Here is a 21,974-nt window from a genome sequence, read left to right as displayed (position 1 = left end):
CCTCACAAGTGCTTTTGCTCATTGGTAACAGGAAAGCAAACTAGGCCATCTATCCAAATACACATTAAAACAATACAGAGATAATTTCTTTTTTTTTTTTTTTTTGGAGCTGGGCACCGAACAAAGGGCCTTGCACATGCAGAGATAATTTAAATAACAGTCAGTAGTGGTGATGATGGCAGTGCTTTTAATCCCAGCACTCGAGAGGCAGAGGCAGGAGGATCTCTGAGTTTGAGGCCAGACTGGTGTACAGAGTGAGTTCCAGGGCAGACAGGGATATTACACAGAGAGACCTTATCTTGAAAAACCAAACGAAACCCAAAAGATTTAAATAACTAAAGTCACTATACAAAAATAAACAATTTAACTTTATTAAGTCATGACTTCAGCCCTTACACTGATTTGTTTTTTAAAAAAATATCAGTTCAGACTATTATTGAAAGTGACTATGCACAATAAATAGGAATGGCCTGCGTGTGCTGCAGACATGGGAACTACGTATGTCGCCCACAGTGACACAAAAGGTTGAATGCAGTCAGCAAAGAGTGCAAAGCACCTGGGAGGAAGTTTCAAATGTCTAGAAAAGTAGCTCAGAGCTCTGGACCACTCACCAAATAAAACAAAAAGCAAAAACAAACAAAACAAAAACCCCACTCAGTACATCTGGCAAACAACTTCCCAACAACACTGAACTATCTCCTGCGACCCATAAGAACAATTTAAAATACCCAAAGTGCTAAGACCTCATTGGCAGTACTTTAAATCTGAGTTTTAATGTTAAATATATGATTACTCGAATACCCTAAACTGTATGACATGCCTAATAACAATAAGTTACAAATATTCAACCTAATAACTTAGACATGATATGGTTAATATAACAGACATTGTATCTCGGCTAACCTTTCATGTAAGGTGAGAATTAAAAGACTTGTTCATCTGTGCACTCAAATGAGGAATGTGGTATCCTAGCAACAGTGATGACATCCATTATTACAAAGGCAGGCAGAGCCTGCAAATGTACACGTTACTTAGAGTTACACTTGATTGAAGAAATGATTCTATGTACAAGTGAGTCCATATTCAATGTATAAATTTTCAATGGAGCGGGCTTGGAGTCAAGGCAGGTTTAACAAATGCTGTCTGACTTCTCAATAGCTGGTGAAATGGCTTCTTAAAAGTGAACAAACTAGTCAAGATGGATGGAGGCAGCTCTCGTTTTCCTCTCAGGTGTGGTGAATTTCATGAAGCATTAATTCCCGAGGAATGTTTGTCTCTGGACCATACAGTTTACAAGCTCTTCTTTCAAAGGCCGCTACCATTTGTTTCACAACTTCATCAAAGAACAGTGTAGCGAGCTGAGAGTGCAGAAGGGAGCGGAATTCAAAAGAAATCTGCAGGAAAATGTTAAAAATTGTTTTACACGTTTGCTAGTCATCCTAGCATCCAAGGAGGCTGAGGCCTGAGTACTGGGAATTTACAACTAGCCTGGTATACACAGTGAGTTCCAGGCTAGCCTGGTGCCTCAGGACTGTAAGTTCAGTTTCTTGTTGATCCAAGTTCAAGGCCTGCCTTGGCTAGGGCCTGAACATCTGGCGATGTAGCTCAGTGGCAAAGCGCCTGTCCAACACACACAAAACCCTGGGTCCAAGGAACAGTTGATACTGCCTGTGAGGCATATGCATGCCACCAACAGAGCAGGGAGCCGAAGCGTTACAGCTTTAAACAGTAGTATTGTAACCTACCGTCCTTGCACAGTAAGATACTTTAAGTTCCTTTGACGAAGGGACTGCAGTGCTGGCACCAAACCTAGTGTTCCCATGAGCCACACTCCGAGTCCTCTACTTTATTCTTTTCTTCCTGGTTCTAGGACTTGATACTGGGACGTCTCACACACTGGGCAAGCTCTCACATCTTCTATTTTGAGACAGGATCTTACTAAGTTGTCTAAGCTAGGCTCAAAGTCACTGAGTGCACCCACTGAACTCCTCCTTGCCTTACTTCCCCAGTAGTTGGGATTAGGGGCCTACACCACTAGCTATGGCTTCTTATTCTTTAATTTTGTTTGTGTGTGAGAGACAGGGCTTCACTGGTTAGCCTTGGCTGCCCTGGAACTCCCTCTGTGGACCAGGCTAACCTGGACCACAGAAACCTGCCTGCCTCTGCCTCCTGAGAGCTGGGATTCAAAGTGTGTGCAACCACGTCTGGCTGCATTACTTTCTTGTGATGCTGAGCGGGTCAGTGGGTCAAAAGCAACTGTCGCCAAGGCTGAGGACCTCAGTTCAGCCTTAGGACCCACATATCAGGACACAATCGACTCCCTCAAGCTGTCCTCTGACCTTTACATGTGCAATAAATGAAAATGTAATAAAATAAAATAAAAAATACCAGAAACAATATAAAGGATTTTCATATACTCATCACCCCAAAATTTCCTATTTGTCTTATAACCGTATAGCCATACAATTTTCAAAATCAGAAAATTATCAGCTCCTAGGTAATAATGCCATAATTTAAACTATCCAGATGTTTACATTTCCAATTGTCCTATTAATTTCAACTTTTAGAGTAAACCCAAGGCTTTATGTGCTATATTGTTTTGTTTTTCTGAGACAGGGTTTAACTGCACAGCTTGAATTGGCTTCCAGCTTGTGATCCTTCTGCCTCAGCCACAATACTGCACAAATTATAGGCATACCCTGGTTCTTAACTTTTTAATGGAAGTAGTTCAAGAGCTGAAAAAAAGAATATTCCATTTTCTCTAAATTACTAACATTTCTTAGAAATTTAAGACCTGAATCACAAATACAGAGAAAATTCATTTCCTCTTGGGAAACCGGTTAGAAATGGCTTTGCATTTACAACAGCAAAAGTGAAATGAGCGGGCTGGGGATTTAGCTCAGTGGTAGAGCGCTTACCTAGGAAGCGCAAGGCCCTGGGTTTGGTCCCCAGCTCCGAAAAAAAGAACCAAAAAAAAAAAAAAAAAAAAAAAAAAGTGAAATGAGCACCTAGCAAGCGCAAGGCCCAGCTCCGAAAAAAAGAAAACAGAAAAAAGAAGAAAAGTGAAATGAGCAAGACAATTAGGAGACTCTAGATTATTTATTTTTATGATATATGGTCTCATTATGTAGTTTTCGCTGGCCTGGAACTCACTTGCTATGTAGACCAGGCTGGGCCTGAACCCGTAGAGATCGCCTGCCTTTGCACTCTCAGTTTTGGCATTAAAGGCACGCGCCATCACACCTGACAAGAGTCTCCAAAATAAAAATCATGTTTTCCTTTCAATATTATTTCTGCATCTAATATGAAATACATAGATTTACTCTGAAGCTAATTTTAGACTTTTAAAAAGTTTAAATGTCCTTAGTATTGAATAGATAGTGAAATTATGTTTGGTTTTGCTTGTTTTTCAATAAATTCACTTCTCTCCATTTTATCGTTAAGAAAAAGCTCTGTAGCTTTTGCGGTTGGCAGAAAGCTCAAAGCATAAGAGGGTCTGAAACACTCACAGGAGCATACTGTGTAGTTAATGGCTTTTCCACTTGAGAATCCATACTGCCTCAGTGTGTTAGATATAAAAAATATACTGAGTCACTAATCAGGCCATCCTGAAAAACATGACTAGGACTTCCTGCATTGAAAACCATTGATAAGACTTAGCAACAGTGGCCAGTCCTTTTAGTGGTGACCCAAATTTCCCCTACTTTACAAATACATTGGCACTTCAGATACATCCTTAAAGTGGAACACTTGCACTGGGCTCCAAGACTCACAGTGAAAGGGGCCCTAAAATTCCATGTGCTCTCGATATCACTGGTAATAGTTACTTTAGTTCCATACCATCAAAATACATTAGAATCACGGTATAAAAACATCCGTGGAACTTCTTCAAAGAAAACCATCTGGACATACACATACACCTAAAAGCTTGCAAACAAACTGTATTCAGGGGATAAGATGAGGTTTACAACTTATTTTGTGAAAATTATGTGGGCAATTCATTTCATCCTGCTAACAAAGCATTAAAAAAAAGTTAAGACATTAAAAAGAGAAGGAAAGGGGTTGGGGATTTAGCTCAGCGGTAGAGCGCTTGCCTAGCGAGCGCAAGGCCCTGGGTTCGGTCCCCAACTCCGGAAAAAAAAAAAAAAAGAAAGAAAAAAAAAGAGAAAAAAAAAAAAAGAGAGAGAAGGAAAGATTAAGTCCAGAGCCTGAGGCATCCTAAACAGACACTCCCCGCTGAGCTACACTCCCAGTCTAGCATATGTTTTATAATGTAGGGATTTGTAAAATGTATAAAACACAGAAGGAATGAATAGTATTGTAGAAAATAGGAGTGTTTGGGGCTGATATGTATGTATAGAGTGCTGATCTAGCATGACCTAGCAAGTAGCCCAATTTAATCCCATTACCACATAAAAACAACCAGGCATGGTGGTGCATGCCTGTGGGCCTAATGCTCTTGTAATGCAAGCAAGTGGATCACAGAAGTCCAAGGGCAGCCTGAGCTACATACTAAATTTGAGGCCTGCCTGGGCTACATGAGGCCTTGTCTCCAAAAAACAATTAAATGATTTGTTCATTAAGTATTCATGTAGAAAACAGTATTCAGGGCTGGAGAGATCACGCAGCGGTTAAGAGCACTGGCTACATATACAGCAAACCAGTTGCTAACATTAAACTAAATGGAGAGAAACTTGAAGCAATCCCACTAAAATCAAGGACTAGACAAGGCTGCCCACTCTCTCCCTACTTATTCAATATAGTTCTTGAAGTTCTAGCCAGAGCAATCAGACAACAAAAGGAGGTCAAGGGGATACAGATCGGAAAAGAAGAAGTCAAAATATCACTATTTGCAGATGATATGATAGTATACTTAAGTGATCCCAAAAGTTCCACCAGAGAACTATTAAAGCTGATAAATAACTTCAGCAAAGTGGCTGGGTATAAAATTAACTCAAATAAATCAGTTGCCTTCCTCTATACAAAAGAGAAACAAGCCGAGAAAGAAATTAGGGAAACTACACCCTTCATAATAGACCCAAATAATATAAAGTACCTCGGTGTGACTTTAACCAAGCAAGTAAAAGATCTGTACAATAAGAACTTCAAGACACTGAAGAAGGAAATTGAAGAAGACCTCAGAAGATGGAAAGATCTCCCATGCTCATGGATTGGCAGGATTAATATAGTAAAAATGGCCATTTTACCAAAAGCATTCTACAGATTCAATGCAATCCCCATCAAAATACCAATCCAATTCTTCAAAGAGTTAGACAGAACAATTTGCAAATTCATCTGGAATAACAAAAAACCCAGGATAGCTAAAGCTATCTGCAACAATAAAAGGACTTCAGGGGGAATCACTATCCCTGAACTCAAGCAGTATTACAGAGCAATAGTGATAAAAACTGCATGGTATTGGTACAGAGACAGACAGATAGACCAATGGAATAGAATTGAAGACCCAGAAATGAACCCACACACCTATGGTCACTTGATTTTTGACAAAGGAGCCAAAACCATCCAATGGAAAAAAGATAGCATTTTCAGCAAATGGTGCTGGTTCAACTGGAGGGCAACATTTAGAATAATGCAGATCGATCCATGCTTATCACCCTGTACAAAGCTTAAGTCCAAGTGGAACAAGGACCTCCACATCAAACCAGACACACTCAAACTAATAGAAGAAAAACTAGGGAAGCATCTGGAACACATGGGCACTGGAAAAAATTTCCTAAACAAAACACCAATGGCTTACGCTCTAAGATCAAGAATCGACAAATGGGATCTCATAAAACTGCAAAGCTTCTGTAAGACAAAGGACACTGTGGTTAGGACAAAACGGCAACCAACAGATTGGGAAAAGATCTTTACCAATCCTACAACAGATAGAGGCCTTATATCCAAAATATACAAAGAACTCAAGAAGTTAGACCGCAGGGAGACAAATAACCCTATTAAAAAATGGGGTTCAGAGATAAACAAAGAATTCACAGCTGAGGAATGCCGAATGGCTGAGAAACACCTAAAGAAATGTTCAACATCTTTAGTCATAAGGGAAATGCAAATCAAAACAACCCTGAGATTTCACCTCACACCAGTGAGAATGGCTAAGATCAAAAACTCAGGGGACAACAGATGCTGGCGAGGATGTGGAGAAAGAGGAACACTCCTCCATTGTTGGTGGGATTGCAAACTGGTACAACCATTCTGGAAATCAGTCTGGAGGATCCTCAGAAAATTGGACATTGAACTGCCTGAGGATCCAGCTATACCTCTCTTGGGCATATACCCAAAAGATGCCCCAACATATAAAAAAAGACACGTGCTCCACTATGTTCATCGCAGCCTTATTTATAATAGCCAGAAGCTGGAAAGAACCCAGATGCCCTTCAACAGAGGAATGGATACAGAAAATGTGGTACATCTACACAATGGAATATTACTCAGCTATCAAAAACAACGAGTTTATGAAATTCGTAGGCAAATGGTTGGAACTGGAAAATATCATCCTGAGTGAGCTAACCCAATCACAGAAAGACATACATGGTATGCACTCATTGATAAGTGGCTATTAGCCCAAATGCTTGAATTACCCTAGATCCCTAGAACAAACGAAACTCAAGACGGATGATCAAAATGTGAATGCTTCACTCCTTCTTTAAATGAGGAAAAAGAATACCCTTGGCAGGGAAGGGAGAGGCAAAGATTAAAACAGAGACTGAAGGAACACCCATTCAGAGCCTGCCCCACATGTGGCCCATACATATACAGCCACCCAATTAGACAAGATGGATGAAGCAAAGAAGTGCAGACCGACAGGAGCCGGATGTAGATCGCTCCTGAGAGACACAGCCAGAATACAGCAAATATAGAGGCGAATGCCAGCAGCAAACCACTGAACTGAGAATAGGTCCCCTATTGAAGGAATCAGAGAAAGAACTGGAAGAGCTTGAAGGGGCTCGAGACCCCAAAAGTACAACAATGCCAAGCAACCAGAGCTTCCAGGGACTAAGCCACTACCTAAAGACTATACATGGACTGACCCTGGACTCTGACCCCATAGGTAGCAATGAATATCCTAGTAAGAGCACCAGTGGAAGGGGAAGCCCTGGGTCCTGCTAAGACTGAACCCCCAGTGAACTAGTCTATGGGGGGAGGGCGGCAATGGGGGGAGGGTTGGGAGGGGAACACCCATAAGGAAGGGGAGGGGGGAGGGGGATGTTTGCCCGGAAACCGGGAAAGGGAATAACACTTGAAATGTATATAAGAAATACTCAAGTTAATAAAAAAAAAAAAAAAACAACGACTTTATGAAATTCGTAGGCAAATGGTTGGAACTGGAAAACATCATCCTGAGTGAGCTAACCCAATCACAGAAAGACATACATGGTATGCACTCATTGATAAGTGGCTATTAGCCCAAATGCTTGAATTACCCTAGATGCCTAGAACAAATGAAACTCAAGACAGATGATCAAAATGTGAATGCTTCACTCCTTCTTTAAAAGGGGAACAAGAATACCCTTGGCAGGGAAGAGAGAGGCAAAGATTAAAACAGAGACTGAAGGAACACCCATTCAGAGCCTGCCCCACATGTGGCCCATACATATACAGCCACCCAATTAGACAAGATGGATGAAGCAAAGAAGTGCAGACCGACAGGAGCCGGATGTAGATCGCTCCTGAGAGACACAGCCAGAATACAGCAAATACAGAGGCGAATGCCAGCAGCAAACCACTGAACTGAGAATAGGACCCCCGTTGAAGGAATCAGAGAAAGAACTGGAAGAGCTTGAAGGGGCTCGAGACCCCATATGTACAACAATGCCAAGCAACCAGAGCTTCCAGGAACTAAGCCACTACCTAAAGACTATACATGGACTGACCCTGGACTCTGACCTCATAGGTAGCAATGAATATCCTAGTAAGAGCACCAGTGGAAGGGGAAGCCCTGGGTCCTGCTAAGACTAAACCCCCAGTGAACTAGACTGGTGGGGGGAGGGCGACAATGGGGGGAGGGTTGGGAGGGGAACACCCATAAGGAAGGGGAGGGGGGAGGGGGATGTTTGCCCGGATATACCGGGAAAGGGAATAACACTCGAAATGTATATAAGAAATACTCAATAAAAAAAAAAAAAAAGCACTGGCTACTCTTCCAGAGGTCCTGAGTTCAATTCCCAGCAACCACATGGAGGCTCACAAACATCTGTATTGGGATCTGATGCCTTCTTTTGGTGGGTCTGAGGACAGCGACAATGTACTCACATACGTAAAATAATAAACAATTCTTAAAAAATATTTAAAAAAAGAAAACAAACTATTCATTACTCAAAAATGTAAGATGTTTTTAAACCGTATAATCTCTCTATGCAGAAGATAATTCTAGCTTCTGGGTTTTAAAAGTGTGTATTAAGCTGGGTGTGGTGGTGCAATACTTTACCTAGTACTTAGGAGGCAGAGGAAGGTGAATCTCTTGAGTTCAAGGCCAGTCTGGTTTACAGAGTGAGTTCTAGGACAGTCAGAGCTACATAGTGAGTGAGACACTGTCTAGAAACACAAAAGACAAAACCAAAACAACCCCCACACCAAAATGGGTATTATTAGCTGTGTGGTCTGTATGTGCTATAAGCCTAGCATGTAAGAGATTAAAGGATGACAGTGAGGTTGAGGCCAGTTCAAGCGATGCAGTAAACTGCATTCTAGCCCATGCTACAAGCAAAACCCTGCCTCAAAAAATGCATAAACTGGGGCTGGCAAGATGGCTCAGTGGCACTTAGCACCAAGGACACATATGATAGACAAAACAGACCCCGACCCCTGACCTGTGTGCTGTGGCACACACACATAAACAAGGGCTGTACAATAGACTTACTGAAAAATCCAAGGTACATGTTCTTGGATAGCCAGGAAGACCTGGGCTGAATCGCCAAACAGTCTCCAGATGATTGAAAAGTTTCCCATCAGTACAAGAGGCCTAGAATGGATGGAAAGAAGAAAACGAGTTAAATACCTTTAATACGAGCAAGAATCTACTATTAATCAGCATTAAGTTCAAGAAAAAAGATGTCTAGGAGCCACAAGACTGCCAACTGCTTTCTCTTGCATGTGTTCACCCACTGTGCTACTTAGTGTGCGGGGACGTAATTGCTCATGTTGACAGAAGCTGTCTTTCTCAGTCGCTATCCATCTTTTTTGAGAGTCTCTGTGATGTAGGACCACATTGGAGACAATCTCTGGGCAGATCTATAAAGAATTGTCTAGATTAGGTTAATGGGGCAGCATGCTTCCCAGAACCAGGGTCCTGGACTTGTAGAAAGGAGAAAATGAGGCAGCAGCATTCACTGCTCCCTGATTCTGGACTGTAGAGGCAGTGCAGTGAGCCTAAGCTTCTGCTGCTATGACGTCACCAGCTGCCATGTTTTCTCTACCTTAGGAAAGGAAGGGCTCACTTCAACTATAAGCCATAGAAACCCCTCCTCCCTCAAACTGCTTCATGTCAGATGTTTGGCCACAGCAACTTGAAACTGAAACAGTCTCTCACTGAACCTGGGATTCGTCAATTTGGCTAAGCTGGCTGACAGATAATCTTAAGAGATCCCCATCCCTGCCCTCCAGCCCTGGAGTTCCCACCCATGTCACCACTGCCAGTCTTCTCAGTGAACTGGAGATCTGAACTCAGACCTTACACTTGCAGAGTGAGTGCTTAACCACCTGAGCAATCCCACAACCCTGGGAATGATTTTTAAAATCCACAATTCCTGTTCTGCTACTCAGGTGATCCTGAGAAGGTAAAAGACTGTATCACATTTCCCTAAGTTTTACAACAACACATACTGTATATCATCACTCTGAAATGGATGACTTGTTTATAAGGCGCCTGGCCCACATCTATAGGGTAAACTGTTTGCCTGCCTGCATGTCTGTCCACTGCATGCATGACTGGTACCCACAGAGGTCAGAGGAGGGCATCAGATCCCCGGGAACTGCAATTATAGAAGGCTGTGAGCAGCAGGTACGTGCCAGAAATGGGAAGCAAGGCCCTCTGCAAGAGCCACAGTGTACTTAACCACTGAGCCGTCCACCCTGCCCCTTGTGTGAATGTGAGGCTGTGAATGTGTGACCTGCATCCTGTGCACTCTTTCAGGTGTCCATAAAGGCCGGAAAAGACCAGTAGACGCCTTTCAATTTCACTTATTTCAGAGTTCTCCATATAGTTTTCCTGAAAGTCTGATTATGATTCTTTGCTGTGACTAACTCTTCTGATTTTTTTTTTTCAGTGCACATTAAAAAAATGAAAGAAAACAATAAAAATAGAAGAAAAAAGGAAAAAGGAAAGGGGAAGGGAAAGGATGGAATGCATGACCACAGCACCAAAAAATAAAATCTAAAAGAATGAGTCTTATCCTAAGGAATTCTGCTTGCCTTGAACTTGCACCTTTAATCCCAACACCCAGAAAACAGAAGGTGAAGCTCTGTAAGGTTGAGGACAGCCTGGTCTATGATAAATTTTAGGACAACTCAAGACTATATAGTGAAGCCCTCAAAAAAAAGAAAAAGGCTGGGTACTTTTCTTCATATACACGGTCCTCTGACAAGGGTAACATGGTTAACCTGGCAGGATATCTAATCATGTTAACATTTTACATTTAGAGGATAAAGAAGATTCATTCATTACATGTATGTTTTTGCCTGCATGTATGTATTTATACCAAGTGTATGCAGGACCCAGAAGCCAGAGCTTTGGAACCCTTGGAATTGCTGTTAGAGCCAGGAGCAAGCCACCACGTGGATGCTGGGAACTGAAGCAAGTCCTCAGAGAGAGTAGCATAACACCCAGCCATCTCTCTGCTCGCACTCCCCTTCTTAACACTTGTTTGACCTCTCACTGTCTTACTGTGACTCCTCCAATTTATACAAAACTAAATTGTGTGCATTCAACAAACTGATTTCCCCTCCCTCAGCAGTAAAGCAATATTCTGAAAATATTAAACATATTAACCTTCCTTCCTTCCTTCTTTCCTTCTTTCCTTCCTTCCTTCCTTCCTTTCTTTCTTTTAAAGATGGGCTCACTTTAGAGCCAAGGCTAGCCTCAAATTCAGAACCCACTTGTTTAAGCCTCTTTACTGTTAGGACTGCAGGCATGTACTTCTGTGTCTTGGTTTTTTTTGTTTTTGTTTTTGTTTTTTTTCTTTTCTTTTTTTCGGAGCTGGGGACCGAACCCAGGGCCTTGCGCTTGCTAGGCAAGCGCTCTACCATTGAGCTATATCCCCAACCCGTCTTATTTTAAAGGTTTATTTATTTATTATATACATCATAGCTGTCTTCAGACACACCAGAAGAGGGCATCAGATCCCATTACAGATGGTTGTGAGCCACCATGTGGTTGCTGGGATTTGAACTCAGGACCTCTGGGAGAGCAGTCAGTGCTCTTAACCACAGAGCCATCTCTCCAGCCCCCGTCTTATTTTAATAGTATAAAGATGAAAACATTTCTCGCTTCTGTGGGCCAATGACCTATCTGGTGATCTGGTAGTCTTCAGCAAAAGAAAAACTTACCTTGGGGTTGGGGATTTAGCTCAGCGGTAGAGTGCTTGCCTAGCAACCGCGAGGCCCTGGGTTCAGTCCCCAGCTCCAAAAAAAAAGAAAAAAAAAAAAAAAACAAAAAACAAAAAACTTACCTTTACCAAATGTGGTTTTACCAAGGTCACTATTGATGTGTATCGCTCCAAAACAGGGGGAAACCCAATTTCTAATCGGGTTTTACAATATCCAGATCTCCTTGATAATATATCTGACTTTTTACACCAAGGAACAAAATGTTTATAATCTTCCATTCCTGATACTACATCATACATTTCCTGCATGGAGTACCTGAAAAGAACCACAAACACTGTTAGCAACATTTCTAGGAGACAAGCGTTAAAAAAAACATAAATAAAGGACATGATGCAATGGCAGCACAGGAAGTAAAATGACTATAAATACGTATATGGCAGAGGTCACAACGAACTTCACGGTAGTTTTAAAATGATTAATTACTGTCAACATTTTAAAATTGTTTGTTTCACTGGGTATGGTATGGTTTGCCTATAATCCCAGCTCTGGAGAAACTGAGGCAACAAAATTCACGACTTTAGGCTAGTAAGACTACATTCCCTCTGACATCCCCCCACCAAAGAGGGGTGTGTGCATGTGTGGGTGCATAAAAAGTTCCAATAGTAAGAATTACTCCAGAATCTGAGGCAGGGAGAACAAACCTGGGCAACACAAAAAGACCCTACTTAACCTATTTGAAAAAGAACAAGGGCTAGGCTTGGTGGCACAGCCTTTAATCTCTATACCCAGGAGACAGAGGCATAAGGATCTCTGTGAGTTTGAGGTCAGTCAGAGCTACATAGGGAGCCTCTGTCTCAAACAAACAAGGCAGGTGGTTCAAGCCTTTAATACCACTACACCAGAGAAACTGAAATTAAAGCAGAAGGAACAAGAGCTCAGAGTTACCAGTCACAGAGTGAGTATTGAGCCCAGTCTGGGCTACTAGAGACTGAGAAAACAGAACAAAAGGAAGCAAAGCAAGAGCTGAGGACAAAGCTCAGCTGGGGGAGCACTTGCTTAGCATGCATGACGCGCTGGGTTTAACCTCCAGTACAGCAACTGTCTAAGGATATACTGATGATTTCATATAAGAAAACCTATTATAATCACATTATCTGGCAAAAAAGAGGAGGGAAAACCATAACTCTCATCTAGAAGCAGTCCTGTTAGGAATCACAAAATGTGATATGTAACAACCCCCTGAGGGGGACATGCCGATGAGAGTCAATTTCTAACAATCAACCCAGGGGTGAGAGGTGGCTCAGCAGGTAACAGTGCTACTGTTCTTACAGAGAACCTGAGTTTAATTCCTAGCACTCATGCTAGGCTCCTCACATCTGTCTGTTCTAGCGCACCCTCTTCTAGACTCCAAGCACCTCTATCCCACATACACATGTGTAAAAAATAAACATCATTAAAAGAAAAGCAGTTCAGTAATATAGCCTATTAAAAAACATAAAAATCAACGCCTTTTTTATACTAACAATAACCATTTAGAAAACTCCAGCATAAAAATACAAAATACCAAAACCAAATTAAAAATTCAGGGCTGGAGAATGACTATAATGGTTTGAATCAGAGTGTTCCCCCAAAACTCATATATTTGAATGCTTAATCATCAAGAACTGGTACTATTTGAGAAAGATTAGAACAATTTGGAGGTATGGTGCCTTATGAGTGTACATGTGGCCTTCCTGGAGGAAGTGTGTCACTGGGGGTGGGCTTTGAGGTTTCAAAAAAAGCCTATGGCAGGCCCAAGCTCTCTCAACTACTCCAGTACTGTCTGCCATTCCTCATGCCATGCTTCCTGACAGGATGAAAATGAACTGAACCTCTGAAATTGTAAGCAAGACCCCAATTAAACGCTTTCTTTTTTAAGAGTTGCCTTGGTTGTGGTGTCTCTTCATAGCAATAAAACAGTAACTAAGACAATGACCTCTCTGAAGACAGATAAAAGGCAACCTGACTGGGAGCCAGATAGTTACTGCTCTTGCTCATAACGACAAGAAAGCATGGTCATGGTGGCACATGCTGTAGTACCCAAGAGGCTCTGGTAGGAGCACTGCCAAGAGGTGCAGCCCAGCTTTCGTACAGAAGCAAGTACCAGGCCAGCCAGTGCTACACAGCACGACCCTGTCTCAAAACCCAAGTAGGTAAATAGATGCTAGACACAGTTAAAATAGAACTCACCACAAAATTGTAATTTAACTATAATTACAAAAAGGTATTTTCAACAGGGTGGTGGTGGTGCACACTTTTAATCTCAACACTAGGGAGGCAAGCAAGCAGGCAGGTATTTGAGTGTGAGGCCAGCCAGGGCTACACAGAGAAACTCTGTCTTGAGTGGGACCCCCACCACCCTCCACACAAAGGGGTATTTTGGCTTTCTACTGATTTTGAGCCTTCAAATTTAGTCTTTATAATCATGAAAGAATAACAAAAATGTAAATCATAAGTTATTTCCTTTAAAGGTCAAGGTCAAATCTATCCTATACAGTTAATATACTACTAGTCTTTTTAAAAAAAAAATGACTAAAAAAAGATGTTTAATGTACATGAGTACACTATAGCTATATTCAGACACACCAAAAGAGGACATCAGATCCCATTACAGATGGTTGTGAGCCACCATGTGGTTGCTGGGAATTGAACTCAGGACCTCTGGAAGAGCAGTCAGTGCTCTTAACCACTGAACCATCTTTCCAGCCCAATATTATACCTTTTCAACAGTATGTATAAAACAGCAAGGGCTAAAGACAGGCTTACCTAGCAGTGTGATCTGTAGAAAGATAGTCCAGAGAGAAAGCAGCATGCTACTCTATAAGAAATTACAAGTGTGCTTTAATAAAATGACTATATACAAACCCTATAATTCTTCTCTCTGAATACTCCTTTCGCTTATTTACTAATGGTGTAGTGATTCTGAAGAAGGTTCTTGCACAGATCTCTTTAGGCAAAACTGAGGCCCACGGTGCAAGGGTTCTGTTCATCAGTATACCACAGGGAGCTAAGTACCTACAAAACAACATTTAAAACATGTTAGGTAAAAACTAAACAAATTATACAAGCATTATAATAAGCAATCATATTTCAGAAATGTGCCATTTTAGAGTAGTGCTGAAGGCAAGGGCAAAGATTCAGAAAGATAAATGTCCTAAGCAGCATAAAGAAATAAAATCAACAGTGTGGTTAGAGGCTTCTGGCATAAACATTACCATGTCAGACCTGACTTCAGGTAGTCTCTATGCATTGCCATAAGCTTGCTTGCTAAGTATATTTTCCATATATTATCCAGTCCAGCTTATACACTCAAGTTGTTTCCAGGTGGGTTCTGGGAGTTTGCCTGGCTCCTGCTCCACACCAATGAGACCTGAGGCCAGGTCTCAGTCTCCAATCTAGAATCTGACAGCCATCAGAACTGCTGACCCTTTGGCTCCCGAATCATTTATCCCAGCATGCCTGTGTTACAGGACGTCCTGTTACACAGTGCTAGCTGTTTGACATGAGTCTATGTACAGATGTTATCTATGCTCCTGTTCACGGTTTTCTAACAAGCTTACTGAGTAACTATTTTAGACTCTCCACTAATCATTAGTCCACACACTAATAAGCTCTTAGTCCACATACACATAGGCTCCTATTCTATGCATGACTGTTAATCACTAGTTATCACAGTGAACAGAGTAAGTATGAACCTTACAAAGATGATGCTGTAGCTAGGAATTCAAAGGGCACCTGCATTCATATCCACATACAGATACAGGCACATAAATAAAACTTTTTTTTCTTTAAAAAAGTGTGGACTGGGCTGGAGAGACAGCTCAATGGTTAAGAGCACTGACGGCTCTTCCAGAGGTCCTGAGTTCAATTCCCAGCAACCACATGGTGGCTCTTGTTCTCAGAACCCAAATCTGGCAGCTCACAATTACCAGCAACTCTACACCTCCAGGAGATCTGAACCCTCTTCAAGACTCTCGAGAGGACCTACACTCCTCTGTTCACAATCACACATGGACCCACAAACACACAAAATTCATGAAAAACATGTCAAGAGACCAGCAAGAAAACTCAGCAGGTAAAAGCATTAACTCAAAACCATGACAATCCCTGAAACCCACATAAATACAAAAGGAGAGAGCCAACTCCACCAAGCTGTCCTCTGACCCTCACACTCACCACACATCATACACACAAATACGGAACACGAGACCGGTTTTTTAAAGTGCTAAAATCAGGTGTGGGCACATGTAATCGAATCTTCAGATAAGGTGCTCCTGCAAGCCCTTTTTAGTGGATGTGTAATAAGCAGGACTGTGCGCAGTGGTATAGACCTGTAGTCTCAAGTTCTCAGGATCTTAAGGCAGTATCTTGAATGTAAGCCAGCCTGGAGAACTTAGTGAGAGCCTGTCTCAAGATAAAAATGGGTTGGGGCTACAGCTCAATAGTAAAATGTAAATACACCAGAATATAGAAACATACTTAAATATGTAAATAATGCAAATAAATGGGGAAGTGTAGTAGGTGTTCTAGGTGGTAGGAAAAGAGCTCAGTAATATCCAGAAACTCAAAGACCAACATCCTGGGGTACATAGTGAGCTCTAGGAAGCCGAAACCAGAGGGAGACCCTGTCTCAACAAACATCGGAACTCAGGGCAGACTCTAGCATTCCCAACACTAGGGAGGATCAGAGGCTTAAGGCCATCCAATATAGAGACAGTTTAAAGCCAGCTGGGACTACTTGAGAATCTGTCCCAAACAAAACAAAACAAAACAAAACAAAACAAAACAAAACAAAACAAAAGGAACAGCAGTTAGGAGCAGCATAACAGGCCCAGAGGAGGGGTTGGGGATTTAGCTCAGCGGTAGAGCGCTTGCCTAGGGAGCGCAAGGCCCTGGGTTCGCAAGGCCCTGGGTTCGGTCCCCAGCTCCGGGGGGGAAAAAAAAAACAAAAAAACAAAAACAAAAAAAAAAACCAAAAAAACAAACAAACAAAAAAAAAAAAAAAACAGGCCAAGAGGAGGGAATTAAGAAAAAAGCCCCATCAACCCATCCCAAAATGTACATAAGACCCTACCCAGAAGAAATAAAGTGGTGGGAATTGTTCCATCAAGGATCAGCTGAGAGCTTTTGTCACTTTTGGGGAAGAGAGTTCTCTCCTGAAGCTTTTGCTGCTGAAAACTGCCTGGGCCCACTGTGGTCACTTCCTGCACGGTAGCCCCACCTTGGTTCCTAGCCACTGAACCTCACTGGCTAGCTGAGCACCCAGGCAGAAGTCGAAGAAGAAAAGAGGGGTCTCAATCCAACTCTCCCCTCCCCCTTTGGAGCGTGCAGCTCCTTGGCCACTCCAGCCAGGCCAGAGCCCTTTCAGATCTCTGAGGATAGCATCAGGTGAACAGACCAGCACGCAGTTGCAAAGATAGAGAAATCATGCTGAGTCTGAGTGGGGAGCTTCCTCTCCCCTGAAGCTAACCTTCACAGTGCAGAAGGGTTGCTATGGATCAAGTCATTAATAGTATTACCCATCTGAAAACCCAATAACAACTTGCCAGGCAAGATTTGCTCACTGCTGCAAGTTCAGCATGACTACTATGCAGGTAATGGATTGTTTTCTGGTTGGCCTGAAGGCCTGTTCCACAGGAAGAAACTCAAGCCTGGTACTGTGAATCAGGAAGGAGCTTACTGCTACTGCTGCTAAGTGGACATGTTGTCTAACTGTTTTCTAAATACTTCCTGTTATGGCCTTAATTTACTGCAACATTCAGCCTGTGAGACTATCGCAAGATATTTGATAATACTGTGAACCTGAGTGGCAGACAAAGTGATGAATTAGACAAAGACTTGACAGAACAAGATATGCCCAACTCTCACAGGAAGAGAGAGGAAAGGGAAGCTACTTAAGAGAGAGCAGTGCAGGGTGGGGGAGGAGAGAGGTAGCAGTCTTACCAGGAGAGTTGTACAGAGGTAGACTGCAGAGAGAGAACAAGCTGGACACCGGTGAAGACAGAATTAGCTAGAGAATGAGAAGGAGCCAGAAGATGAGAACAGTTGCCAGTTAGTGTGAGGCCAAGCAGACTGACTCAGTCAGAGGCTGAGAGAGAAGCCAGATTGAATCAGTCAGCTTGGAGACGAGTTTGAGCCACAACAGCTGAGTTGAACCTGTCAATCAGAGCTCAGAAAGAACCAAAAAGGGTGAGCTTGTTCAGTAGTAAATCTCAGAGGCTGAAACCATTCTAGGCTTAGATTAGATTGTACAGAGGCTAGAAGCTTCCAGACTAGGCCTAGGTTAGCAGACGGAAGCAGTACACCTCACAGACAACAATTACTTCGGGAGAATAAAAGTTAGTTAGTTTTATATGAGACAAGTTTTTTTCATTCCCCTAGAGTGTGAAAGTTCATGAAAGTCCAGGCCCTTCAGGGGCTCATTAGTGAGAGTGCTGCTTACTGCTGTTGCAGAGGACCCAGATTGGGTTCCTAGCACCCACACCAGGTAGCTCACAACCACCTCTTTGGTTCCTAACACTCTCTTGTTGGGGGTTGGTCAGCTGCTATATATTCAAATGCTAATTCTGTACCCAAGATCTGGTTGCCCGAAGGTGAGCTAATTCCCAAGTATACCACCTTTGCTAGGCAATTCTTACTCCCCAATTAAAAACCATTGGTTAAACAAAAATGGCTACAACCAATTACTGGGGAAAATAGGGAAAGGTGGAGTTTGAGTTACCTGACTGGGAGTGGACACAGGGGAGAGAGGGGAGGAGAAAGGAAAAGAGCGAAGGAGTACAGAGGAGGAGAAGACATGATAGACCAGTGGCAGGTGTAAGAGTAAAATGCTCCCTAGACTGCTGGAGCAGAAATAACCCAGAAATTCAAACAGCAGTGTTTGGGAAGCATGGTTGAGGAAAGTAGGAAGTCTAGCATTAGAGAATTAGATTAGAGGCAATCCCTATTAGGGGTAATTGCATAGAGTCTAATAAATCACAGTTTGAGTGTCATTCATTTGAAGCTAGATGGGGATCAGAGTAATTCTATTATTTTACACCCCCTGGTCTCCATGGGCACCTGTTTGCATACTGTACACAAACTCAAGTAGGTGAACACACACACACACAACACACACACACACACACACACACACACACACACACACACACACACACGGTGGGGGAAAGACCCAAATTCATTATATACATGGGTGAAGTTGTCAAAGAATTGCTAGAAGGCTGAATCAGTAGTTAGTTCATTTGATAGAATGGGCAAGGCCCCAGACTCTATCCCAGCCCCTCATAAAATGAGCTTGGGGTATTTTTGTTGTCTTTTTTTTGAGATCTAGTCACTTGATATTTCCCAGGCTGAGGCTGGGTATGGACTTTCTGAGCACAAGCCTTGGATCATAAGCAGCAAAGCAACATTTAATCAGTAATATAAGGTTATGTCTTGCTTGGAAGCTATTTTTTGAGAATAAACTATCTAATTTCAGTTTCAACATGTCTGTGTGAGATCTGGAGATGAAGCATGGCTGGTAGTTTGTTTTTGAGACAGATCTCACCTTGTAAGCAACTAGCTACACAGACCAGACGGCCTCCAAAGCATGGGGCCTGGCCTCTTTGCTGATATTTTAAAGTCTTCCTTCAACCGAAATGTTCTGAAGCCCAGCAAGAGTTGGACTTTCTCCTCTGTAATGTATACATATTGCTTAATTTCAAATATCAATTTGCTTTTTTGGTTTTGAGACAGAGGCTCATTTCGTAGTTCAGGTTGGCTTTGAATCGCTGCGATCCTCCTACTGCTAAGATTACAGGTGTGAGCCACCAAACCGAGCGATTTTTAAATTTTGAGGATAATTTATTACGATATTATTTGTAATAGAAAACTGCATAGTAAACTTAACAGTATCCTTCCAGGGGCTGGGGATTTAGCTCAGTGGTAGAGCGCTTACCTAGGAAGCGCAAGGCCCTGGGTTCGGTCCCCAGCTCCGAAAAAGAGAACCAAAAAAAAAAAAAAAAAAAACCAGTATCCTTCCAGTCTCTAGATTCATCTCCACCCTCAAATCTCCCTAAAGGACCAACCAGGAAAACCGAGGGCAGAGTCATCTTCAAGGTTACAGGATCTCAAAGTTACAGCGATGTGAGAAAAAAAAAAAAAAAAGATTCTCTTTGTTGGATGCGTTTCATTTTGCAAGCGCTGAGTGGCCAGGGTCAAAGAACTCCACAGCAAGTGAGACAGTGTCTGCCAGGCGGTTCACCGCCAGGACACGCACTCCAACGGCCTCTGAAGCCCGTAGCCCTCGGGCGTAGTTAAACTTTCCTGACGGTCGCCGCCCACCTCTAAGAGACCGGAAGGGCGGGAGCCGGAGGCCTGGCTGCTTCTCATTGCTCCCACGTCAGCCTCGTCGCTGACGCACCCTGAAAATATGAGGTGCAAGCAGGGCAGCCGGCGGAGCGCCGCGCCCCGGGTCTCCGGAGCCGACTAGGGTCAGCGCCCTGGCTGTAGGCCCGCCGCGAACCCGCCGCCCGGAAAACCTTCACTCGCTACCTGACGTTGCGCGCAGACCCTCGCACCCGGGCTTCCGTCACTGTGGTTGACTTCGGACGGCATCCCGATGCCACCCTAGCCAGAGTCCTCTGACTAGTCCGAGCTGCCATGATCATCTTTGTGAAGCCGGTAGCGAACGCCGGCACCCCGGCCCGAGGCGCCGCCCTCAGGCCGGCCCGGCGGGAGGGCTACTGCGCCTCTCAGCCAATCCTCGGGCCTTTTGAGCAACTGGACACGCCTCTTCCCACTAAGTCCCTCCCAACCCCATGACGCCAGACTGACGCACGCGTCCAGTGCCACCTCTGGCCAGCCAATCAGAGGGGCGCGGGTCTCCAGGACACGCCGCTTATGCCCGCGCCTGCGTACTTATGTAATCTTCGTGACGTATTCCTGGGTTCACCTACGGTCCGGTTTTTTTCCTTGAGTTACTTGGGGTCGAGTCTCGAGGCTCGGCTCGTGAGGGCCGCCCTGCCCGGGAAGGAAAGCCCAGAAGCTGGCTAATTATATAACTGCCTCCAACCCCCACCCCACCCCCGTTCCTCCCCTCCCAGTGCTGGCCTAGCGTGTTCTCGAGGCTGCTGCCAAACCAGCGGATTTTACTGTGTAATGACGACCTAAAACTGTACCTGATGTGCTGACCCTGAGGGCTTGTTCAGAGAGCAACTCCGGATCACGCAGTCAGGGAACAGGTCCAGTGTGACCTGTCAATTCTAGCTGCTTTCTTCCTACGTGGCCAAGATTTGGTTTGGTGTTGGCTTAATCTAGGTTTCCCTCATTCTATACAAAGCAACAGCTTCGCTTGCCACATCCAGAGATTGAATAAGGTCCTGACTTCTTATGTATTTGTTCCGAAATCCTGCTTAACCTCTTTAGTCCCAAAGGTAAGATAGCAGTACTTAAACACACCTGAAAAATAAGTATACTTATGGGGGAGGGGCACAGGTAACAAACACATTTGAATGTCAGAGTCTTCTCTTTCCATGTGTGTCTGAGGGATGGAACTCACTTAACAGACTTGCACAGCAAGTGTTTTTTTTTTTAAAATGCTTAGCCATCTTGCTGGCACTAAAACAGTTTTTAAAAATAGGATTGTACTTTATTACTGTATGCATGTACGTGTGTGTGACTGGTGTCTGATATGTGTCTGGCTCGTGGAAGTCAGAGGACAGAGTTGTGAAGTCACTTTTTCTCCTTCCATCTTTATGTGGATTCCTGGGAATCCAATTTGAGTCATCAGGCTTGCACAGCAAATTCTACCCACTTGGCCATCCTGCCTGCTGCATTTGCTTAACAGAGTTTTGGAGAATAAATGAGATTTTTGGTTAAACATAGGCAATAAATATTTTGAAAGACTTACTAGCTGCTGAGAAGTAAATGAGTCTGCCTCCTCACAGAGCTCATATTCCAAAGGGGAAGATAGAATTGATGTATAATGCAATATCAGGCAATTACATATCATGTATGTGTTGGTTTCCAGGGCAGTTACGCCATTGAGATAAAATATGAAGTCAAATTTAAAAACTCAAGTACCTTTGGGGAATTTGGTGATTTTGCATTTCTGAGTATCTTTGGTTATAAAGAGGTTTGGCCATTCGTGGAATACTATGAGACTTTGAAATAAGAAACATGTTTGAAGCATCATTAGTTACTACTGAACTTGTGCTGTCACAGTTGATGGATCACGTGGATGACCCTGTATTAGCGACGTGAAGATAAATACCTTATGGTAGCTTTTCCCGCACTCTGTAAAATCATTTCTCTTGTTCTGGGATTGAAGAGAACGTTTTCCTTTTAGGAAAAGTCAGCTGTGAAAAAGCTATTATGCAGTTAAATAAAATGACATT

At 43.0% G+C, this 21,974-nt stretch overlaps 1 protein-coding gene across 1 annotated transcript; it reads right to left on the bottom strand.

Annotated features, from left to right (window-relative positions):
- Nucleotides 1-345: 345 nt before the first annotated feature.
- Nucleotides 346-20,260, bottom strand: Coq10b (coenzyme Q10B). The gene is made up of 5 exons (NM_001009671.1): nucleotides 20,131-20,260; nucleotides 14,464-14,613; nucleotides 11,682-11,874; nucleotides 8,876-8,977; nucleotides 346-1,394 (listed from the first exon to the last, which is right to left on the bottom strand). The coding sequence occupies exons 1-5, from the start codon at nucleotides 20,244-20,246 to the stop codon at nucleotides 1,227-1,229; spliced, it is 729 nt and encodes a 242-aa protein (NP_001009671.1). The 5' UTR covers nucleotides 20,247-20,260; the 3' UTR covers nucleotides 346-1,226.
- Nucleotides 20,261-21,974: the final 1,714 nt, after the last annotated feature.

This window comes from Rattus norvegicus, chromosome 9 (genome assembly GCF_036323735.1).
Source record: "Rattus norvegicus strain BN/NHsdMcwi chromosome 9, GRCr8, whole genome shotgun sequence".
NCBI lineage: Eukaryota > Metazoa > Chordata > Mammalia > Rodentia > Muridae > Rattus > Rattus norvegicus.
This window is presented reverse-complemented; position numbering and strand designations above follow the sequence as displayed.